The following is a 20,573-nucleotide window of genomic DNA, read 5'->3' as shown; positions in this document are numbered from 1 at the left end:
AAGTAGGATTGTAGTTCAAATATAATTGTCGGTGAATATACCACAAATTTTTACAGTTGAAAATTATAATAAAATGAACAAAATGAATAAATAAATAAATATTTAGGCTGAGGCGCGGATCTCTCTCTCTTCAAGGATATTCAAGGCCACTGCGGCATAATCTTCACCGGTCCAGTAGTATAACTCTGACTTATCCCCTCCAGGATGCAACAGCGTGTCGACGTCGTACAACTCAACAAACTCTGAACAAGATATTGAGTCCAAAGCTCTACTAAAGGAACACCTTCCTTCAACTAAATAAAACTCTCTTTTATCCTCACTTTTTCAAGAATTCTCCAATATTTTTCACACATCACAAGGTAAGGATGACTCACTATTTATAGGTGAATAAATTCATCCTTGAATTGAATGAGAAGTGGGTGAGTGGGGTAATCAATTGAGAGAATATGAGGTAGTAATTGTGAGAATGTGGATGAATAAACATGATAATGGTGAGAGGAGTTACATAAAAATTAAGACCACATTCTCCTAGTGATGACCACTAACGTGAATGTTATGCAGCACTTTAATAAGATAATTTTTTTTAATATTAAAATGCTTAATATGCTTAAGTGTCTTTGTCTCCTGTGTTTTCTCCATAAGTTACTTATGCTCACTTATCTGACTTTTCTTTAAAAAACTCAGAATTTCCATTTTTAATAAACATTTGGTATTCGAAATTCATTAACTTAATTAATTCAAAATTTTCGCTATGACTTTGCTTCGTATGAGGGGCTTAACACATAGGCAGCCTCTTAAAATTAGATATTTCATTTAGACGTTCACGCTGTTCTAATTGAACACCTCAACACCTAATAAAATGTTTTAATTTGACATTTTGATTTAAATTTTAATTGTTTTTACGTGTATTTTGATTCGTTTATTAGGTAGTTAAGTTAACCACATAAAATATTTAGTCTCTTTTAATTATTCGCATTCGCCTCAATAAGCCGTAGAATTCTAAATATTTTCTACTTGAGGTTGATGCGTATAACTAAAGAAGATGACATATTTTATGTGGTTAATTCCACTATTTAATAGACGAATGAAAACACATGCAAACGTTCTTTTAATATTTGAACCGGAAGTGCCAAATTGGAACACTTTATTAAATGTTGAATTGTTCAATTGAAACAAAGCTTAGTTCGAATATTTAATGAATTATTCTGTTACGTCTAAGGACTAATTATGTATTAAGCCAAAAAAGTATATATAGACCCGCCACTATTTTTCTTCAGTGCACACTAGCTCCCACATAAAATGGGAACTTGAGAAGTGTTTATACTACTTATTTTACTAAAATGGCTCAAGTGTTTATACTACTTATTTTACTAAAATGGGAACTTGAGAAGTGTTTATACTACTTGAGAAGTGTTTATACTACTTATTTTACTAAAATGGGAACTTGGAAAGTGTTTATACTACTTATTTTCTTATGTTGCTATTATATTTCTCATAAATTCAATCCTCTTGCCCCTCCAAAAGACAAAAAAAATAATTAAAAAGAACAACGGCAAAACTCTCTCATTTCGAATATGTCAAAGACAAAATTGATCTATTTTCCCTTGTCGTAGAGCAACCGTTGGTACAAAAGATATTTTAAAACTATTTTGCCAGCTGAAAGACATTTTTGAGCCGAAACGTACTGATGAGAGCATTTTGAGACAAAAATATTAACAGACGGGTATTTTTGAGCCATTTTACTAGTTGGAATACATTTTTTTAGCCAAAAACGTAACGACCGACGTCATTTACTTTTAGAAGAAAACGTAATTTGAAGGATTATATTAACGTATTATAAATAGTTCAGAGGGTATTTAAATCCTTTTATCTAATCAGTAATAAAATTTTGTTTCTATAAACGCTCCACTGATTTCTTCAGATCACACTCCCAACATAAATTGCCGGCAGCCGGAATCCAATTTTCCGGCCGGCGAAAACCATGGAAACAGAAACCTTACACTTAAGCCAATATGACAAAGTAATAGAGCTAACAAAATTAGCTCAGGAAAGAAACACCGATCCATTAATCTACGCCATGCAACTTTCCTCCAGCCTCAACTCTGCCGGAATCTCTTTACCGTCTATCGAAGTTGGAGAACTTCTCGTATCGCATATTTGTTGGAATAATAATGTTCCTAATGCTTGGAAGCTTCTAGAGAAAGCTTTGACGATTAGAATTGTTCCTCCTCTGTTTGTTCTCTCCCTTCTCTCCACTAGGTATTTTGTGTTTTGTACTTTACATTTTGACTTTAGGCCATTAATTTTATTGAGACGCCCTTGATTGTTACCATCAAATGGCTGAGGAAAGAAACATTGATCCGCAAATTCTCGTATCTCATGTATGTTGGTCGAATAATGTTCCTAATGTTTGGAAGCTTCTAGAGAAAGCTTTTCGTTCTCGACCTTTTCTTCCCCTAGGTCAATTTTTTTCCCCCTTCATTTTTCTCAAATTTTGTGCTTTTATTTTACCTGAATTTATTTTAGCTTTAGACCACTAATTTTATTGAGCCGCCATATGCGGTGTATAATTTTAGCTTTAGGCCACTAATTTTATTGATTCAAGTGTGTGGTTACCGTTTCCATGGATTTGTTGGCTAAGGAAAGAATCATTGATATTGGCAATGCAAATTTCCTCCAGCCTCAACACCACCGGCATATCTCTACTGTCGATTGACGTTTCCGAACTTCTAGTATCTCATATATGTTGGTCGAATAGTGTTCCTATTGCTTGGAAGCTTCTAGAGAAAGCTTTGACGGTTAGAATTGTACCTCCTCTGTTTGTTCTCGCCCTTCTCTCCACTAGGTAATTTTCAAATTTTGTGCTTTTATTTCACGAAATTGATATTGGCTTTAGGCCATTAATTTTATCGAGCCATCCTTGATGTCGGTCATCAACCTAAGGCAACTATCGTTTCCATTGATTCGAGTGTGCGGTTACCATTTCCATGGAAACTATAACCTTACACTCGAGCCAATGGGACAAAGTGAGAGCTACAAAATTAGCTCAGGAAAGAAACACCGATCCATTAATTTGGGCAATGCAACTTTCCTCCTTTGTTCGTTCTTTCCCTTCTCTCCATTGGGTCGGTTATTTTCTTCCCCTTCAATTTTTCAATTGATTTTGGCTTTAGGCCACTAATTTTATTAAGCCGCCTCTCTACCTCAATTGATTTTGGTTTTAGGCCACTAATTTTATTGAGTCACCCATCAACCTAATGCAATTACCGTTTCCATGGATTCGAGTGTGTGGTTATCGTTTTCATGGATTTGCCGGTCGGAAAATTGGCTTAGGAAAGAAACGCCTATCCTTTGATTGCAACATTCCTCCAGCCTCAACTCCGACGGCATATCTCTTCCGTCGTCCTACATCGGAGAAAGCTTCTAGAGAAAGCTTTGACGGTTAGAATTGTTCCTCCTTTGTTCGTTCTCTCCCTTCTCTCCACCAGGTCATTCTCTAACCCTCCAATTTTTAAATTTTTTTGCTTTTATTTTACCTAATTGATTTTAGCTTTAGGCCACTAATTTATTGAGCCGCTCCTGATGCCACCCATTTAACTTAATGCGTTTCCATGGATTCGAGTGTTCGAGTGTGCTGTTACCATTTCCATGGAATTGCTGGTTGGAAAATTGGCTGAGGAAAGAAACATTGATCCTTGATATGGGCCATGCACCTTTCCTCCAACCTCAATTGTGCCGGCATATCTCTGCCGTCCATTGACATCGGAGAAATTCTCGCATCTCATATATGTTGGTCGAATAATGTTCCTAATGCTTGGAAGCTTTTAGAGAAAGCTTTGATGGTTAGAATTATTCCTCCTCTGTTCGTTCTCGCCCTTCTGTCCACTAGGTATTTTTCAAATTCTGTGTTTGGAAGCTTCTAGAGAAAGCTTTGAGGGTTAGAATTGTACCTTCTCTGATGGTTCTCGCGCTTCTCTCCACTAGGTCATTTTCTTCTCAATTTTTCAAATTTTAGTGCTTTTATTTTACGAAATTGATTTCGGCTTGAATAAAATAAGGAGAATTGCATTAGGTGTATTTTGCCATTCTGTTGTCGAAATTTTCCTTTCTGTCTTGCTTTGATTAAACTTCTTTTGAGCCGAACTTGTCATATCTCATATGTGTTGGCCTGAATTACAAAAGGAGAATTTTATTCCAGAATCATGTTTGGACATACAATTGTTACAATTTTCTGCAATTCAACTTGAAGTTGATTCCGGAATTCGAGAAACTCCAAATACCTGTTTTCACATTTTTCACACCAAATCACTCAAAAAAAAAAAAAAATTAACATTTTTCCAAGTTGTATTCATGTTCAACCACAACTCCAATTTCCAAATATCATTTTTCAACTCCTTTCCAAATACTATTTGTTTTCCAAATTTCACATTGTTTATGCATAAACACCCACTAAGTTTGATCACCAATTTAAAATTTTGTGCTTCTATTTTACGGAATTGATCTCGGCCTGAATAAGAAAAGGAGAATTGCATTAGGTTGATGGCTGGCATTTGATCACCATTTGAAATGGAGTTGAATAGAGCTGAACAGATAGAGGGGGATTTGAGGCATAATTATTTGATTGATTCATTGAGTCTTTTTTATTGCATTAATTGACTTTATCTTTCCTTGTATTACAGAGTAATTCCTGCACGAAGGAGCTGTCCGATGGCATACAGGCTGTATATGGAACTTCTAAAAAGATATGCTTTTTCATTACCTTCTCTGGTTAACGGTCCAAATTATCAAAAGTACGTTTCATTCTCCTGTTTTAAGTGGTTTCTTGTATTCTCTTTAGTTTGATCCATAAGAACTTTTTTTTTTCCCTTTTGTTAGCTGCTTTAGGCAAATTATTTGTTGCCAGAATCATTGTTTTGATGTCCTGCAAAAGCCTTATTTTCTCGTTTTCCTGTTCAGAAAAACAAAAACCCTTCTTTTGTACCGAGGATTCATGGTTCATCTCGGTCCTACTATCAAGTGCTATATGATGTCCCAAAAACTAAAAAATGTAGTTTTGTGTAATGCTACTATTCCAACTCAACACCATAGAGTGGAAGGAACTGATGGATTGCATTTCACTACTCAACTGGATTACAAAGGAAATAGAGAATCAATGGAACAGTAAAGAAGGGGGATAAGAGGAACAAATTGAGAAGGGGGATGAGGAGACATAAGAAAATCACATAAAACTCAGCATACTACATTTTTACTGCTACTTCATATTTATAGCTAGGTCTTGCTTCTTCCAGATCCTTATTCACTCTTCACGCACTCCTTATCCAGGTTGCCAATATGAAATCAGTTAGAGCTGTTGGAGATTTGCGTATTCTCGTGCTTCACTTTAAACCTATAACCTGACTGCTGCTGTGTTAGTTGACTGGGACCTCTTTTGCTGAGGTGTTCATAACAGTTTGAATTACTTTGGAAGCAATGGCTCATGTCTTCACTGTGTAATCATTCCCTTGGACACTCATTGAATCTTCAAATTGTAACAGCATAGTCTATGATGTGTCCTAGAGTATTCACTTTCTTGTTATTGAAGTATTAAGTTGGCATAACTCTTTTTTCAATAGTCTATTTTTGTCAATGGAGGTTCTTTTGTTCCTTATCTTGTTTTCTATATCTTCTATTTTTCGTTCGGAATGAGGTCCTTTAAATTTATGCCTCAATCTGTTGTGCGAATGATACCTTAAGTGAAATTTCATCCGGTGAATGTTTGTCCTCCTATCTGGGAGGTAAACAGATGTCCATGTGGATGAAGACTAATATTAATTTTCATGATTAATTCAAGGTTCCCAAATTAATTTTTGTGGATGAATTTCAGTAGAAGAGTTAACATGGCTGGAGGTGCTATTGCAGGATTATGGAGTCGATAAATGATACTCTTCATCTTTCCCAGATATTTGAACTCCAGGGGTCTGAAAGTGGAATGCATATGGTTGAATATGTTTTCACGGTTGTATGGCAGTTACTTGATGCTTCACTTGATGATGAGGGGTTGCTGGAACTGACTGCTGAAAAGAAGTCTAGGTGGCCAGTTGCAACTAAAGAAATCGAAATCAGCAATCAGGATGGCTTTTCTGGGAAAAGAGTTGAACATCGTGAAGCATTATGTAGAATGAACACTGTACTGGCTATTGAAATAATTGGCGAACTTTTTGGGGACAGACTGATATCCATGATTCTTTATTTGGCATGTAGGAACATGTAAGATCACAGAGCTTCCTTCATTAAGTTCTGTGCTGTATCAAATATCAACATGTCTATTACTAATGCGCACTATGCTAGCCTAAGTAATATAATTGGTAGCTAAACATGCATCTTTTTCTTTCTTTAGGCCCACACATTGGGATTCTTTCATGCAGCACTTACAACTTCTAGTGTCAAACTCCTCAGCTCTAAGAAACTCTAAGAATATCTCTCCGGAGGCTTTGATACTGTTGATATCAAAAAACCGTGGAGTCCTCTCCAGAGAATGCAAAACAAGCTCTCGTAAATTTCTTCATGCTGTTATGGCTTCTGGATCACTTGCGCTTTCTGCTAGTCGGCGTGATGATGCTAGTACATCAGTTCTCTGGCTACCCATTGATCTCTTTCTAGAAGATATCATGGATGGAACACAAGTGACAGCTACAAGTGCTGCTGACACCCTTACTGGTAGATACTGTAGTCAATGGTCTAAGTTATTCAATACACCTGTTCTGGCCTGCTAAACTGGAGTTATCTTGCAGGTCTGGTGAAGGCTCTGCAGGCAGTTAACTGTACATCGTGGCAGAATACATTTTTTGGATTGTGGATTTCAGCCCTAAAGCTTGTTAATAGAGTAAGAATCAGTGAATTTATCCCTTCTTTCATCAGCTTTATTCAGGTTGCTAGATGACAGAAAAATTGTGCTTCCTATCCATCCGCCGTTTTCCATCTTCAGCTCTAGGTCTTCATTTCTAACACGATTTTTCTCAGAAGTGCTTCCAAGTTTCAAAGTTCTGGAAACCAAGCTAATCTATTAGTTAAGGACTAATTATAGGGCTTCCTTCTTACCCTATAATTTAATTTCCTTGTATTAGAAGGTTAAGTGAAACTGTTTATCAGAATTGAAACTGCAGTTCAGTATTTTAGCTGGTGAAGTTTGATGTTAGCTTCATTTTGATAGTGAAAATATACTAAATTACTGCTTTTGGCTAATTTAGGAAAGGGATTCCAGTGAGGGACCAGTACCTCGTCTTGATACTTGCTTATGCTTGTTGTTGTCTATTACAACGCTAGCAATTACCAACATAATTAAAGAGGAGGAAAATGATAGCAGCTCTAGGGATCAAAGAACAGAGTCCACAGGAAAACGTCGTCAGGCTTTGGTTTCTAGCTTACAGCAACTGCATGATTATGAAGGCTTGTTGACCCCACCATTGCCTGCAATTCCTTTGGCAAACCAAGCTGCTTTGAAAGCAATGATGTTCCTTTCAGGGCTAAGTGGGGGGAGTGAATACTTTGATGGGATGAGATTGAACGACATTCCTGTCAATTGTGGTGAGTCCAGTAGATTTCAAGAGAGGTCCGTGTTGTGTCAACCTTGTATCAGTTGCTGCCTGTATTCTATCTTGTATTCTTTTCAATTTGACTAAGTTCTGGAATTTGCTTCCTCTTTGTTCCCACAACCCCATCCATGTGGTTTGTGACCCTTTTGAGAATATTTTTAACTCCCTCAGCTACACCTCTGTCCTTTACCCTCGCCATTGTTTTTCTTTGTAAATTTTTCACCTTTTTATTTTTGGGCAGATTGCTTTCAGACTGTATGTTGGAAAATCCAATTAATCAATAGTTCATCTCTTATTTACTCTTATATACTTAAGTATGTTATATTGGTTGTGTTTGCTAATCATCTGTAATTATTTCTAGCTGGAAACTTGTGGCACCTTATTGTTGAGGCTTGCATTGCTAGACACATTTTGGATACATCTGCTTATTTATGGCCGGGATACGTAAAAGGTCAATGCAATAAAGTGCCTCGTAACATGTCAGGCCCATTGCCTAGCTGGTCATCATTGATGAAGGGGGGTCTCCTAACTCCTCCAATGGTCAGTGCATTGGTTTCAACACCCGCTTCAAGGTATAACTGAAATTGACAATTCGAAAGTTTTTCTTTATTTCTGGTTTGCCCACTTCATGCCATTATCTGCTAAGGCTAGTTGGTCCATGCAGTAGTGGTTGTTTCCCAGAACCACTGCTTAATGTAGCTGTTTTTGAGTTCAATTCAGGAGTTTTCGTACGCATTAAGAGTTTTTTTTTTGAAAAAAAATCTGTTTTCAGCTGGAAACTAGCGGGATTTAAAAGAGCCTCTGTAGATATAAGCAGTAATTATATCCCATGCCACTGGTTAATGTGGTTGCTTTTAAGGTCATATTTGGAGTTCTCAAACATATTCAGAGTTAAAAGATGTATTATAAAAAACAGATTATAATTAGAAAATAATGGGTTTATAGATTTTTCTTAAGAAAACATCTGCAGATTGTAAGTATTCACATTTGGTGCTCTCCGATTGAAAGAAAAGCTGGCCTGTACATCAAATATTCCCAGTGGCTAAGCTGTTGAAACTGCAACTTTTGGGGCTTTGGATCTGCACGATCTGTAGTTAGGTTTTATCGCGCTGGCTTAGTGCAAGCATTTTGTATGACGGCCGCTTATGGCCTTGTTTATGAAATGAAATACATTTACTCGATCAAAAAAAAAAAAAAAAAAAAAAAAAAAGAGGATAGATTAAGTAGAGTTGTTTTGTCCCTAGTTTTTCTTAGCTACAGTCTGGTCTTCAGTTGAAAATCCTTTTCTTTTGAAGCCCGGGCCATATCAAATGCTCTTTCTTGAAATTTATGTTGTATGACAACTGAATATAAGCTCATGGATTTGATGGAAGCTTAGCAGAAATAGAGAAAATATATGAGATTGCTGTCAATGGTCCAGCTGAAGAGAAGATTTCTGCCGCTACTATTCTCTGTGGGGCCTCTCTTGCTCGTGGATGGAATATACAGGTAACACTTGCGACCTTCCTGGTATTGAACTAGTATTTTGTACTATAGTAGAAGTAAAACCTCAAGACTATCCTTAGTCCCGTAAACCTCTTTGAGAGCCTGCATTTTTGCTTGAATTTTTTCTAATAAACCTTGTTTTCTTGTTTCCCTTACTACCCTCCCATTAACCCATGTCAAGAAGGAAAATTTTCATGACCTTAGCAGAGGTGTCCTCCCAGACAATACGATTATTGCACAGAGGAAAGAACCCTAACTAAGTGAATAAAAAAAGAAAAAGAACCATAGCTAAGTGAATAATGTAATTAGTAAACAAGGCTGAGAAGAACCACCAGATGGATTGGATCCACAACCCCCTGCTAAGGTTAAAAATAAATAAAGATTGTAACAAAAGGTGGAGCGGAAGAATACTCACCTGGTCACCATCACTGATCTCGTATATGACAATGAGGAGGCTGAATGAAGGACTTGATGTCCAGTTCGTCTTGGGCTGCCCACTTCTAGCTCATAAGAGTTGTAAATAGAGAGATATAGAAGAAGGGAGCAGCGGCGATTAAGTGTTTGCTGGTAGAGGTGAATGGTGGATGATGAAGATTGAAAAAGAGAATAAAGCAACATTTTCTATTGAGACAAAGTAATACATCTCTTTCATTATCGTTGTCCTGTTTCTGAAGGAAACTGTTTCTGAAGGAAACCTCCTTTTAGACGTTGTGAAAAATGGTTCCTTTTGGGAAGCTCTAGCTGCAAACAGGAATGCTGAAACTTATTTGGATCTGAAAACTACACAATATACTCTGTGCCTCAGGGATGAGATCATTTTCCCTATATCTATAGTATATTTGGTCTTACTTTGCGAACAAATTCAGATGAAGCTACCCTGTTTAGAAAGCTGGTTTCCTAAAGTCATTCTCAATTTCAAAACTGTTGTCTTGTATGTTTCATTTTTTGTCTTGCACACTCATTTCCACTGTATTTTCATCTACATGCTTGCAGGAACATACGGTTCTATTCATCACCAGGCTGCTTTCACCTTGTGTTCCTTCTGATTATGGTGGAACTGATAGCCATTTGATTGGCTATGCTCCATTTCTGAATGTTCTTCTTGTTGGTATATCATCTATCGACGGTATCCAGATATTTTCTTTACATGGATTGGTAGGTAATACTTCAGCTGTACTTTTCATGTTCTGAATTATGTTTGATGTTATTTATATGTTAATATCGGTGAAAATCACTTCGAGACAAATCAGATACTAGCATATAGTTGCACTACTGATCTCTCTGGTTGACAGATGTGCAGAAGCAATTTGTCCTCCGTGCACCAACTCAACGTTATATTGTTGGTTTCACTAACCAATCGATCTGTGCACCATTCAACTTTTATTTTTGGTTTAACTTATGAATTGATACATATCCATTAGTTACTTGATATGGTGGGCCTGTTTTACATGTTGGAATCTGCGTGTGGAAGACCCCTATACAACATGTTGGAAACTACACTCATATCAAAGCCTGGACATATTACTAGCATTTCTTATTTCTTATTGAGGCTGGGTTAGAAATGGTTGTTAGAAGTGTCTTCCTGTTAAATCTTGATGCTTGCCTCTTTAATGTACTTTAGCTAGTTCTATGGGCAATTTTCTGTTGAAAATAGATTTTGGAAAAAGTATGCCGAGTAGCAACTGGGCTTAAGATAGAGATGGAGAAACCAACCTCTGCGCTGATGTTGTATTTAAATTTCTTTCAGGTTCCACAGCTTGTTGGTGCATTGATGCCAATTTGTGAAGCCTTCGGTTCTTGTGCACCCAATGTGTCATGGACTCTAATGTCAGAAAAAATTACTTCACATGCCGTTTTCTCGAATGCATTCACACTTCTGCTGAAATTGTGGATGTTTGATCAGCCGCCGCTTGAGCATGTCACGAGAGATGTTCCTGTGGGATCCCATCTAACTCCTGAATACCTATTGCTGGTTCGCAACGCCCAGTTGGCATTCTCTGAAGATTTGCCGATAGATCAAAGCAAAAGCAAACAATTGCCTAGAGTTCCAAATCGATTATTTAGAGAACCCATATTTATGGATTCTTTCCCTAAACTAAAATGTTGGTACCGGCAACATCAAGCATGTATTGCGTCACCTCTCTCAGGTCTCATCCCTGGAACTCCTGTTCATCAGATAGTTGAAGCACTGCTGAACTTCATGTTCAGAAAAATAAATAGTGCTGGTCAGTCCCTTATACCTCCAACTTCAAGTGGTAGTAACTCATCTATGTCTGGAAATGAAGAGATATCTCCTCATCTTAAGTTGCCCGCATGGGATATTTTGGAAGCTGTTCCTTTTGTGCTTAATGCTGCTCTCACAGCCTGTGCTCACGGGACCTTGTCACCACGTGAACTAGCCACTGGTTAGTCATTTACATAATGTCTACAGTTAGGCTTCAAGAGAAATCTTTGTTATGCTTGACGGGCACACATCCAAAAATGGTATACACTTTTAGAACACGCACACACGCACAGAGAGATGAAGAACTTAAGCCAGCTGTCAGAGCTACAGACTACTAGGCACATTGCATAATGCATGAATGCTAACCCCCCACCCCTCCAAAAAGATAAAAACAAAAAAGAAAAGAGTGGAGTCTTGAACTTCCTTTTAATTAGAGAGGATTTTTGATGTGAGATATATTGTCTCCTTTTTACACGTTCCCACCACTTGTTAGACCCTATCTATTCGCCACGCACACACATGCTACACAGTGAAAGAAGATAGAAAGAGGAGGAAAATTCAAATGGCACAGTTTAACTTATCTCATAGCAGAGGGTGTTTTTTTTTTTTTTTTTTTTAAATGATTAGCTCTATGAGTTAGCATATTGAGCGCGGCACTTTCTCCATTTCAGGTCTTAAGTATCTAGCTGACTTTCTTCCTGCGTCTTTGCCAACAATTGCAAGTTACTTTTCAGCTGAAGTGACACGGGGTATTTGGAAGCCTGCTTCTATGAATGGAACTGATTGGCCAAGTCCTGCTGCGAATTTAGCAACAGTGGAACAACAAATTAAGAAAATCCTAGCTGCCACTGGTGTTGATGTGCCAAGTCTCTCTGTAGGTGTGCACTCATCTGATTTCATCTGATCACCTGTTTTTTTTTTTTTTTTTTTTTTTTTTTAAGACGAGGAACTATGGCATAAGAGACATACTTCCCCTCCTCGTCTTCTAACCTATGGGCTAAGTTACCACAGTGACAAGTTGATCACCCCTTGTAAATTTTTCAAATAAATGGTGAGGAATCAGACAGTAGTAGACTGAACGTGAACCTACTCCCAGCCCCTTCTCTTTCCATTCCTTTTGTCATGGCATTGAAGTTGGGTTTTGGGGGAGTAGATCCCTAATCTCCTTTCTTGAAATATTGAATTACATTGCCTGAGCTAAATAGCTGACAAGGGTTGTCTGTCGATTCTAACATTGATACATCAGTTAAAAGAACCATCCTGGCTTGTTATGTGATAGACCTGGACTACCATATCTATCTAATACATCTGTGTGTAGGAGGAAGTAGGTGAAGGGAATGTAACTACTCGTTCATTTATCTCCATTTTTAGCTAATGCTTTGTGTTTGTAGGTGGAAGTTCTCCAGCTATTCTTCCTTTGCCCCTGGCAATCCTTGTGAGCCTCACCATTACATATAAACTTGATAGAGATACTGACCGCTTTCTGAACTTCATGGGCGCAGCAGTGAGTAACCTGGCTACAAATTGTCCTTGGCCATGTATGCCTGTGATGGCTTCCCTATGGGCTCAAAAGGTTAGACGCTGGAGTGACTTTCTTGTTTTCTCTTCATCCCGAACTGTTTTCCACCACAGCAGTGATGCAGTGGTTCAACTTCTTCGGGTCTGCTTTACAGCTACACTAGGTTTGGGTACATCTTCTATAGAAAGCAATGGGGGAGTTGGTTCACTTCTGGGTCATGGATTTGGTTCGCATTTTTCTGGTGGCATTTCTCCTGTTGCCCCCGGTATACTCTACTTGCGTGTTCATAGAGCTGTCAGAAATGTCATGTTTATGGCAGAAGAGATCGTCTCCCTTCTGATGCATTTCGTCAGAGATATTGCAGATAGTGGAGTCCCTGCTAGGGAATTGGAGAAACTCAAGAAAACCAGAAGTGGATTCCCTGCATCTTGTCACGTCTCTCTTGCTGCAGCAATGGCCCGTGTCAAGGTTTCAGCTTCATTGGGTGCTTCATTAGTTTGGATCACAGGTGGTTTAAGTTTAGTCCAATCTTTGTTAAAAGAAACTTTGCCATCTTGGTTTATATCTGCACATGGATCAGAGCCCAACGGTGGGGTCTCAGAAGGGATGGTTGCAAGGCTAAGGGGTTATGCCCTTGCATACTTGGCAGTTCTGTCAGGAACATTTGCTTGGGGGGTGGATTCATTGTCAACCACATCCAAGTATCGACCAAGTATGCTTGGAGCACACTTGGAGTTTCTTGCAAGTGCACTAGATGGCAAAATATCACTTGGTTGTAACAAGGCTACATGGAAAGCATACGTGTCAGGATTCGTAAGCTTGGTGGTGGGATGCACACCAAGCTGGCTTTTGGAGGTGAATCTTGAGGTTTTGAAGAGGTTGAGCAAGGGATTGAAACGGTGGGGCGACGAAGTACTAGCTTTGGCGCTTTTGGAAACTAGTGGTGTTGGTGCTATGGGCATTGCTGCTGAAATGATAATAGAAGGGGATTTGAACTTTGCTACATGAGGACTCAAGGAGGACTGATTTTGTAGCATAGACTCTTAGATTATCAGTAGCTTTGTTACTAATTTTTATTGTATATAGAAGTTTTGGAAACCTGCAAGTACCGTGCAATTTTGACTTGTTTCGTAACGTTTCTGGAATCAGCGAGCAACCTTCTCTGGATCGGTTGAGTTTTGATTATGATTATCTCACCTTTTTATTTCGTACCGTCTCTTTCTTTTTCCAGTTCTGAAGATAACTGTCAACTTTGCATGTCCAAAGCATATCGAATCTCAACCTTGAATGAAGAAGGTATTTGTCAATATCCTAACAGGAACTTTGCTTGGTGAGTTTCTTTGTTTAGTTCATTTCGACTATTTCTCAGTGTTTTTCTTGCTGATGATCGAGAATAGAAAGCTTGTTTGTCTTCACTGCCATGAATGTTCATCTTTGACATTGACACAGCATACATTTGAAACAAAGGTGGAAGTGACTTGTGACTTACTTGACCAAAGTGGATAATCGTCTATTACTTATTTGCTTTTACATAGTTCAAGATTTTAGAAATTTCTCCCCTTGATTGTTTGTGTGTATTACTCTTTGTTCTTCGATTGGAATAGACAAAGACAAAATTGATTGGACTAGGTCTTTGTTTAAGAAAATCCATTCAAGACTCACTTCCTAAGGTTTCATTCAATCGGTACTCCCCAATTTCTAGTGTAAATACCAAGTTAACATCTTTAATTTCTTTTATTGAAGTTGGGCCAAATCACCCTGAATACAGAGTGGCTCAAAGAAAGCACCATTTCAAAGCATGTCTTTTGTATGCTTCAATAGTGAATCACCTGCTAAAAGGGCAGGTCTGAAAGCCTTAATTAAGACTACTAAAAAAGACGATTGAACACTTTCATTAGGTAAGTAAAGAAAGGCCCTAAGCACGACAAATGCCATATACTTTGAGTGGCAAAAGAAAGCGAAATCTTGAGCCTGCTTTGAAATGCTTTCTGTGAACGAAGAGTCTTTCTGAAACAGTCTTTCTACCTTCACAAGGTAAGGGTAAGGCTGCTTAAACACCACCCATGGACTCCACTAGTGGAATTACATTGGGTATATTGTAATAATCAAACAGGATGTTACAAGCTCTTTGAACCATGTATCTAATCAGCTCGCATGGTTCACTTATATCAAAAGGATGATAAAGTATAAAAAAGAGAGACATGCATCCCAAGATAACACATAACTCATCCACACAACTTCAAGTATCATAGAAAACAACCAAATTGGGAAAACGTAAATAAACATCATAACTAGCTCTTGCTACTAGTGAAATCGAAATTTGCACAATTGGTGCTCCGAAACAACAGTGAAGAACTAAGCCCAACTCTCTTTCTAGCCAAATCAAACTGAACCAAATTATCCTCTATCTGATGCCCACCAATCACAATAGGCTCAAGCCCACCATCCACAAAGCCCAAACACCAAACATCCACATTTTGGGCCTTAACCCGAACCATCGAATTCGGCCCGAATATCCTCCAAAACACATCCTGTTTATGCAAAACCAAATCAATAGTGGGAACCGCCGGTCCAACGCGCGTGGTCGCAATCACCTTAGCCAGAAAACACACGTCGAACGGCTTCACTAGAGTTGTGACCGTCAAATTCATCACCTTCAAAGTTGTAGAAAATCAAAATTGGTTAGGACTTGATATTTTAATTAATGTCAGGATATGATTTATAAATACGTTTTCCAGTTTACAATCAAAATAGGTGCCGTTCTATTATAAATAGAGGTGCTGCTGGTTATTTTCATATAGGAATAGATTTTCCAGTTTATAACAAAAAATATGTTTCGTACTATTATAAATAGAGGTGCTGGTAGCTATTTATGCAAAGAGCATTCAAAGATTTAATGAGTTTATGAATAAAATATTAGGAAAATTCCGCCCTATGTCTATTTTTGGAAATATATACGCCACGTAGTTAGGTTTGTCACCGATTTAGCTCATATTTGTGTGTAAGCACCTTTTATACACTTTATACAAGGTTGATATATTACGTATAATGCTTTTCCTCCAGGAATAACGTTGTATAATATTGTATATTGGGCTATGTGGTATAAATACTTTCAAAAGCTGTATATTTTGAAAATTTCCCTAAATATGCTAAGATTTTAAAAGTGGGCGAATTATTTGAGTTCATGAATAGAATATTTTCCTTCACCTTCGCTTCCACCACAAACTTCTGTGTCACCACCTTGAACATCTCCGTCTGCAACACCATGTATGGCGTCGACGTGCTAACAATGTGTATCACAGTAAGTATTCACTAAACACTTTTCTTACATTATAACTTTAGTATCCCAATCAATGAAATATCTTGTTCATTTTAAGTATGACTGTATGCAGAGGCGGAGCCAGGATTTAAAGCTTGTGGGTTCGGGATTCTAATATTTTATACTTACTGGATTTTAACTTACTAATTTGTACATATTTGACAAAAAAATTAATACAAGTATATGGTTCAGACCAAAGCTTCTGGGTTCGGTGAACCCACGGCGGAAGGTGTGTTGTTTGACTGATCTATATACATATGTATTTAACTTGCTGTCACCTGTATCCTCGCGAAACCGATAAATACAGCTACCAATTGTAATTACAAAAACAATAGCTAGGATTTATTAGAAACCTAAAAACTATAGTAGTTTATGTAAGTTACCCATAATAAATGTTAGAAAAATGGAGTTTAACAAAGAATTGATATTACTCGTTGGACGAATACCTGTACGATAATATCACAGTTCCAACATATGGATTTAAAAGCATTGGAGTGTAAATCAATGATTTTGAAACATCAATTCTTAGCTGAAATGGTAATGAATAGTTGAATCTTCCTAATGCGGCTACTCCGGTGACTCCTCCCCTGAGTAGTTTTGTATTAGCACATGAAAGAACAAAATCTTTGATGAGCTCGAGTTTACTAGATATATTGATTGAGTAGATTCTAGAATCTGTGTGAAAATGGAAGAATCGTATATACCTAGCAGAGTGACTTTAGTTCTAAATTTGCGAAACATGAAAATTACAATTGTTCCCCTGTTCGTCCTTCCCAACTCTCATTTCTATATATTAGTAATAAAATTAGTAAAATAAGCATTGCTGTGCACCATAAGTGGATGTTGGCATTTCACACCCTGTTCATGACACAAAAGAATCTAGCCATATGCCTAACAGGTAGATGAAAAGACAGTAGACAGCACAAACTGTACTATTATTACCGACTTCCTGGTAGCCAAAGATACATTACAGAAACAACCGCAGAAAAAACTGACAGAAATTGGATTATGGCATATGAAGCCTCAACATTCTACTGGCAATACTGGGAAAAACATCCCTACTCGAGAATGTATTGAAAATTACAAGATACACACTGCAGTGAAGCACTAATTCACAACTCACATATTTCATCGTCCCTACAGCTTTGAAGCTGCAGCGTCGTCTAAAAACCAAACCAATTCTCCTTCAGGTGAAACCATCTGCACAGGCAGCAAATCAGAACCGTCACTATCACCTAGCGATTTATGCACTACATCTGCTTTCCCAGCACCTGCTACTACAAGTGCGATATTTGCAGACGAGTTTATTACAGGAAATGTAAATGTAATCCTGTCTGATGGAGGTTTTGGAGAGTCCTTGATGAAGGTGACCCACTTTTCTTTCTCATGGACAAGAGGATGCCCAGGAAACAAGGATGCTACATGTCCATCTGGACCCATACCCAGTAGCATCACATCAAATTTTGGAAATCCACTCTCTTTAGAGATGTCTACAATATTGCTGTTAACTAAGGGGTCGTTTGGTGCATGGTATAAGCTGCGATATCCCAACACTAATTTTTTTTACCATGTTTGGTAGAAGGTATACCTTGTACCAAACAAAGTATAAAATGCATCTCATGGTATAAGCTGGATATCCCAGCATATCCCACTTATCCTGGGACTATTTTATACCATCTAGAAGATGGTATAAAATAGTCCAAGATATAGGATAAATTAGTCTTAGAATTATAATTCCGAGATAATTTTGGCCATGCACCAAACGATCACTAAGTGCTTTAGACAAGTTTCATAATCATCTGCTGCACCCTCTGCTGATAATGCCTCATTAATGGCATACACATGACCAGCAGGAATAGGTATCTGTCCAAGAGAAGTAAAGGCGGTAGACAGAGTTAAAGATGTGAAATGAGAATAATGATGATGTAACAGCTATCATCATTCATAATAAGATCAAATAACGAAGGCAGTTCACATGTGAAGCAAGTATCTATCTATCTATATAGAAAATGAGAGGTAAAAGAATGGTAGGATGACAAGTGTCATCACCACAAAAATCAAAATTTAAAAATAGAAAATAAAAAATAAAACTGCAAGTGAAGTAGATAATTTTTTTTCTTAAAAAAAAAAAAAGTCACTGTAACCGTCTGTAATTCTTTTAATCAGACGTCTCCTGTAGTAGTTACACCGCAAACTTCCTTTTCCCCCCTACAATTAGATCATCGTAATATTCTTTTGCAAATTTCCTCATCTTCCAATATAAGTGCTTTATGAATTCAGACGTTTTAGGAGAAGCAATTGGCTCGTTTGCAAATACTAATTTTTATTTGCATTGATAGTCTCTTTGAAGCAAAATTGATAAATATCACTATCAAAGGAGGCATTTGTAGTTTCTTTTCAGCAAAATTACAAAAAAGAATTTCATCTCTTCATCCTTGGAAGGTTTAGAGACTCTCAGTGGCAGCAACCACACAGAGACAAAAAGACAATGCTTACTTGAGGTATCCTCAACATGTTTTCCACCAGCATATATAGCTTTTCTTAAAAGATTAATGTAGTCATTTTATGCTTATACTTTTAGTTTGTTGTTGGTTACTACATCAAGGTTGTATTTTGTTTTATGATTTCTTGAGTTAGTACATTTGGATAAGAGTATAAAATCTAAGCAAAGGAAATGGAATGTTTAATCTGGAGTAAAAGTTTACTCTTTCAGTTACGAAATTTTAGGTCTTCAAGAATTACTTGGAAGCTTTCTAGCCAAAAGCCAAATAAATAGAAAGTAGTAACGACATCAACAACAACATAATGGGATGGACATGATGGATACTACGAAACACTACATGCTTTTGGAGGTGCTGGATGCGATGAAGGTAACTAAAATAGATCAATTACGTTCTTAATATAATTCTCTTTCGTTGTTTTTCACAATTATTTTTCTTAACTAAAATAGATCAATTACGTTCTTAATATAATTTTGCTCGCAACCATCTTCATTTTAGATGCTTTGTGCTTTAGAGCTGGCTGGACTGCCAAATAAGATGTCAAGGCAAGCCCATTGAACTTGCTGGAGTTAGCGAAGAGCACTGAGAGTGAGTAGGTCAAGATTGAGGGTGCAATTCAAACCCACTTATAAGGGAATTCAGCAAAGTCAATATTAAGTTCAAGTGGCCAATTGATATTACCAGCAGCTCTATGAGGTAGTGAGTTGGCCAATTGCGCTCATTAAATTTTACAACATGCACAATTGACATTTGTGCTTAAGCTATGTTGAACTACTTCTCAATTGATCCTCTTAAGAATATGCAATAAGAAAAAAAAGACACAAAAATAAAATCATAAAAAGTTACTATTACATTAACCAATTACAAAGGCCCAAGTGAAATGTCATAAAAAAAAAGGGAATAATTGTAAAAGTAAGAATATGCGATAAGGAAAAAGACACAAAAGCCACATGTAAAAGCTTCATTAGATTAAAGTTCAATTTGAGGACTACAAAACTTTTGATTCCCACTTATATATAGTAGTAATAAATCCCCCACAAAAATAAAAGGGGACCTGCTTCATTGTTTAAAATCATTTATACACGCGTATTCATTTAACTGCGATGTACGGAGAAGTCCGATGTGAAATACACTTGCATTAAATAAGTCAATCTTTGTTGTTCATTATGAAAAAAAAAAAATCTATATATTAAAGTTCATGCATAATTCGAGTGTGAAATACCTGTGCCATATGGTTTGGATTGTTAAAAGGTGAATTTTCAACACAGTAAATCAAATTAAAAGGGATCTTAATGAACTCAGAGCAGAAGTTATCAGTGAATGTACTTAATAAAAGGGATTCTTGAGAGACCTCCCCTCATACACACAAAAGTCTAAAGTCCACTTCCAACTGTGGACTTACAACACTTACTTGCAAGGATGTATTAGTGATCATAGAAGTATAAAATTCAATCTAGGTAACTAGTGTTGCTTTTCTATCAAATAACAAGAGAGGGGATTAAGGTGCGAGCAAGCTGCCCCGACACCACGGTTATCAATTAGAAAAAAGAAGAGAGGCGATCAGCTTTTTGTGGTAACAGAAGATGGGCTGAGTTTCATTTCCAAAGTGAAAAAGCTAAAACTGATAAATGGTTAATTTTGCACAATAGCTTTGCACATGATTAAACCGAGAGCGCCCAAAAATAGGGTCAAACTATAAGGAGCTAAAGCCAAATGCCACACCCAAGGGGTGAATAGGGGTATCGGTTGCACGGCTCAAGGTTTGTCAGTACACCAAATGCTTCACCCCTACACTTCAGTGGTAGGTTCCGCTTCCCAATAATTTACCAGAAAGCTTTTGGCGAGCACTAGTTTTTCCTCGTATGACAATTAGTTTTTTCCTTGCTCCAACTTCTGCACTATAAGTACTACTGAAGGCGTCTACAGTCATTTTAGGCCCTATACAAGTTTTGAA

At 37.4% G+C, this 20,573-nt stretch overlaps 3 protein-coding genes across 8 annotated transcripts; 1 reads left to right on the top strand and 2 right to left on the bottom strand.

Moving 5' to 3' along the window:
• The first annotated feature begins 1,864 nt into the window (after positions 1 to 1,864).
• On the top strand, positions 1,865 to 14,006 carry LOC132605602 (mediator of RNA polymerase II transcription subunit 33A-like). 6 transcript variants are annotated; one of them, XM_060318741.1, is made up of 12 exons: positions 1,865 to 2,259; positions 4,680 to 4,790; positions 5,899 to 6,246; positions 6,377 to 6,696; positions 6,771 to 6,862; positions 7,227 to 7,563; positions 7,933 to 8,143; positions 8,945 to 9,059; positions 10,050 to 10,211; positions 10,804 to 11,461; positions 11,952 to 12,158; positions 12,672 to 14,006. In XM_060318741.1, exons 1-12 carry the CDS (start codon positions 1,982 to 1,984, stop codon positions 13,805 to 13,807), a joined length of 3,975 nt encoding a protein of 1,324 aa, XP_060174724.1. In that variant the 5' UTR covers positions 1,865 to 1,981; the 3' UTR covers positions 13,808 to 14,006. The 6 variants fall into 6 exon arrangements, with proteins under 6 accessions (XP_060174724.1, XP_060174727.1, XP_060174725.1 ...); XM_060318744.1 differs by lacking the exon at positions 1,865 to 2,259 and adding an exon at positions 2,335 to 2,845; XM_060318742.1 differs by lacking the exon at positions 1,865 to 2,259 and adding an exon at positions 3,584 to 3,889.
• A 1,084-nt stretch (positions 14,007 to 15,090) lies between these two features.
• On the bottom strand, positions 15,091 to 16,066 carry LOC132606021 (probable aspartic proteinase GIP1). Its single transcript, XM_060319319.1, has 2 exons — positions 16,007 to 16,066; positions 15,091 to 15,453 (listed from the first exon to the last, which is right to left on the bottom strand). Exons 1-2 carry the CDS (start codon positions 16,064 to 16,066, stop codon positions 15,091 to 15,093), a joined length of 423 nt encoding a protein of 140 aa, XP_060175302.1.
• An 889-nt stretch (positions 16,067 to 16,955) lies between these two features.
• LOC132606019 (probable 6-phosphogluconolactonase 4, chloroplastic) lies at positions 16,956 to 20,549 on the bottom strand. Its single transcript, XM_060319318.1, has 5 exons — positions 20,447 to 20,549; positions 19,078 to 19,201; positions 18,529 to 18,658; positions 17,878 to 17,981; positions 16,956 to 17,619 (listed from the first exon to the last, which is right to left on the bottom strand). Exons 1-5 carry the CDS (start codon positions 20,547 to 20,549, stop codon positions 17,256 to 17,258), a joined length of 825 nt encoding a protein of 274 aa, XP_060175301.1. The 3' UTR covers positions 16,956 to 17,255.
• Positions 20,550 to 20,573: the final 24 nt, after the last annotated feature.

Source organism: Lycium barbarum, chromosome 8 (genome assembly GCF_019175385.1).
Source record: "Lycium barbarum isolate Lr01 chromosome 8, ASM1917538v2, whole genome shotgun sequence".
Lineage (NCBI taxonomy): Eukaryota > Viridiplantae > Streptophyta > Magnoliopsida > Solanales > Solanaceae > Lycium > Lycium barbarum.
This window is presented reverse-complemented; position numbering and strand designations above follow the sequence as displayed.

Bases quoted from the DNA above. Each gene is read 5' to 3' on its own strand.
- LOC132605602 (XM_060318741.1), top strand. From the start codon at position 1,982: ATGGAAACAGAAACCTTACACTTAAGCCAATATGACAAAGTAATAGAG. The intron at 6,247-6,376 runs GTAAGATCACAG...TTCTTTCTTTAG, and splicing joins TATTTGGCATGTAGGAACAT to GCCCACACATTGGGATTCTT. The intron at 6,697-6,770 runs GTAGATACTGTA...GTTATCTTGCAG, and splicing joins TGCTGCTGACACCCTTACTG to GTCTGGTGAAGGCTCTGCAG.
- LOC132606021 (XM_060319319.1), bottom strand. From the start codon at position 16,066: ATGGTGTTGCAGACGGAGATGTTCAAGGTGGTGACACAGAAGTTTGTG. The intron at 15,454-16,006 runs GTGAAGGAAAAT...ACAACTTTGAAG, and splicing joins AGTTTGTGGTGGAAGCGAAG to GTGATGAATTTGACGGTCAC.
- LOC132606019 (XM_060319318.1), bottom strand. From the start codon at position 20,549: ATGACTGTAGACGCCTTCAGTAGTACTTATAGTGCAGAAGTTGGAGCA. The intron at 19,202-20,446 runs GTAAATTATTGG...ACTCACTCTCAG, and splicing joins TGCTCGCCAAAAGCTTTCTG to TGCTCTTCGCTAACTCCAGC. The intron at 17,982-18,528 runs GTAATTTTGCTG...TCTCTTGGACAG, and splicing joins AAGAGATGAAATTCTTTTTT to ATACCTATTCCTGCTGGTCA.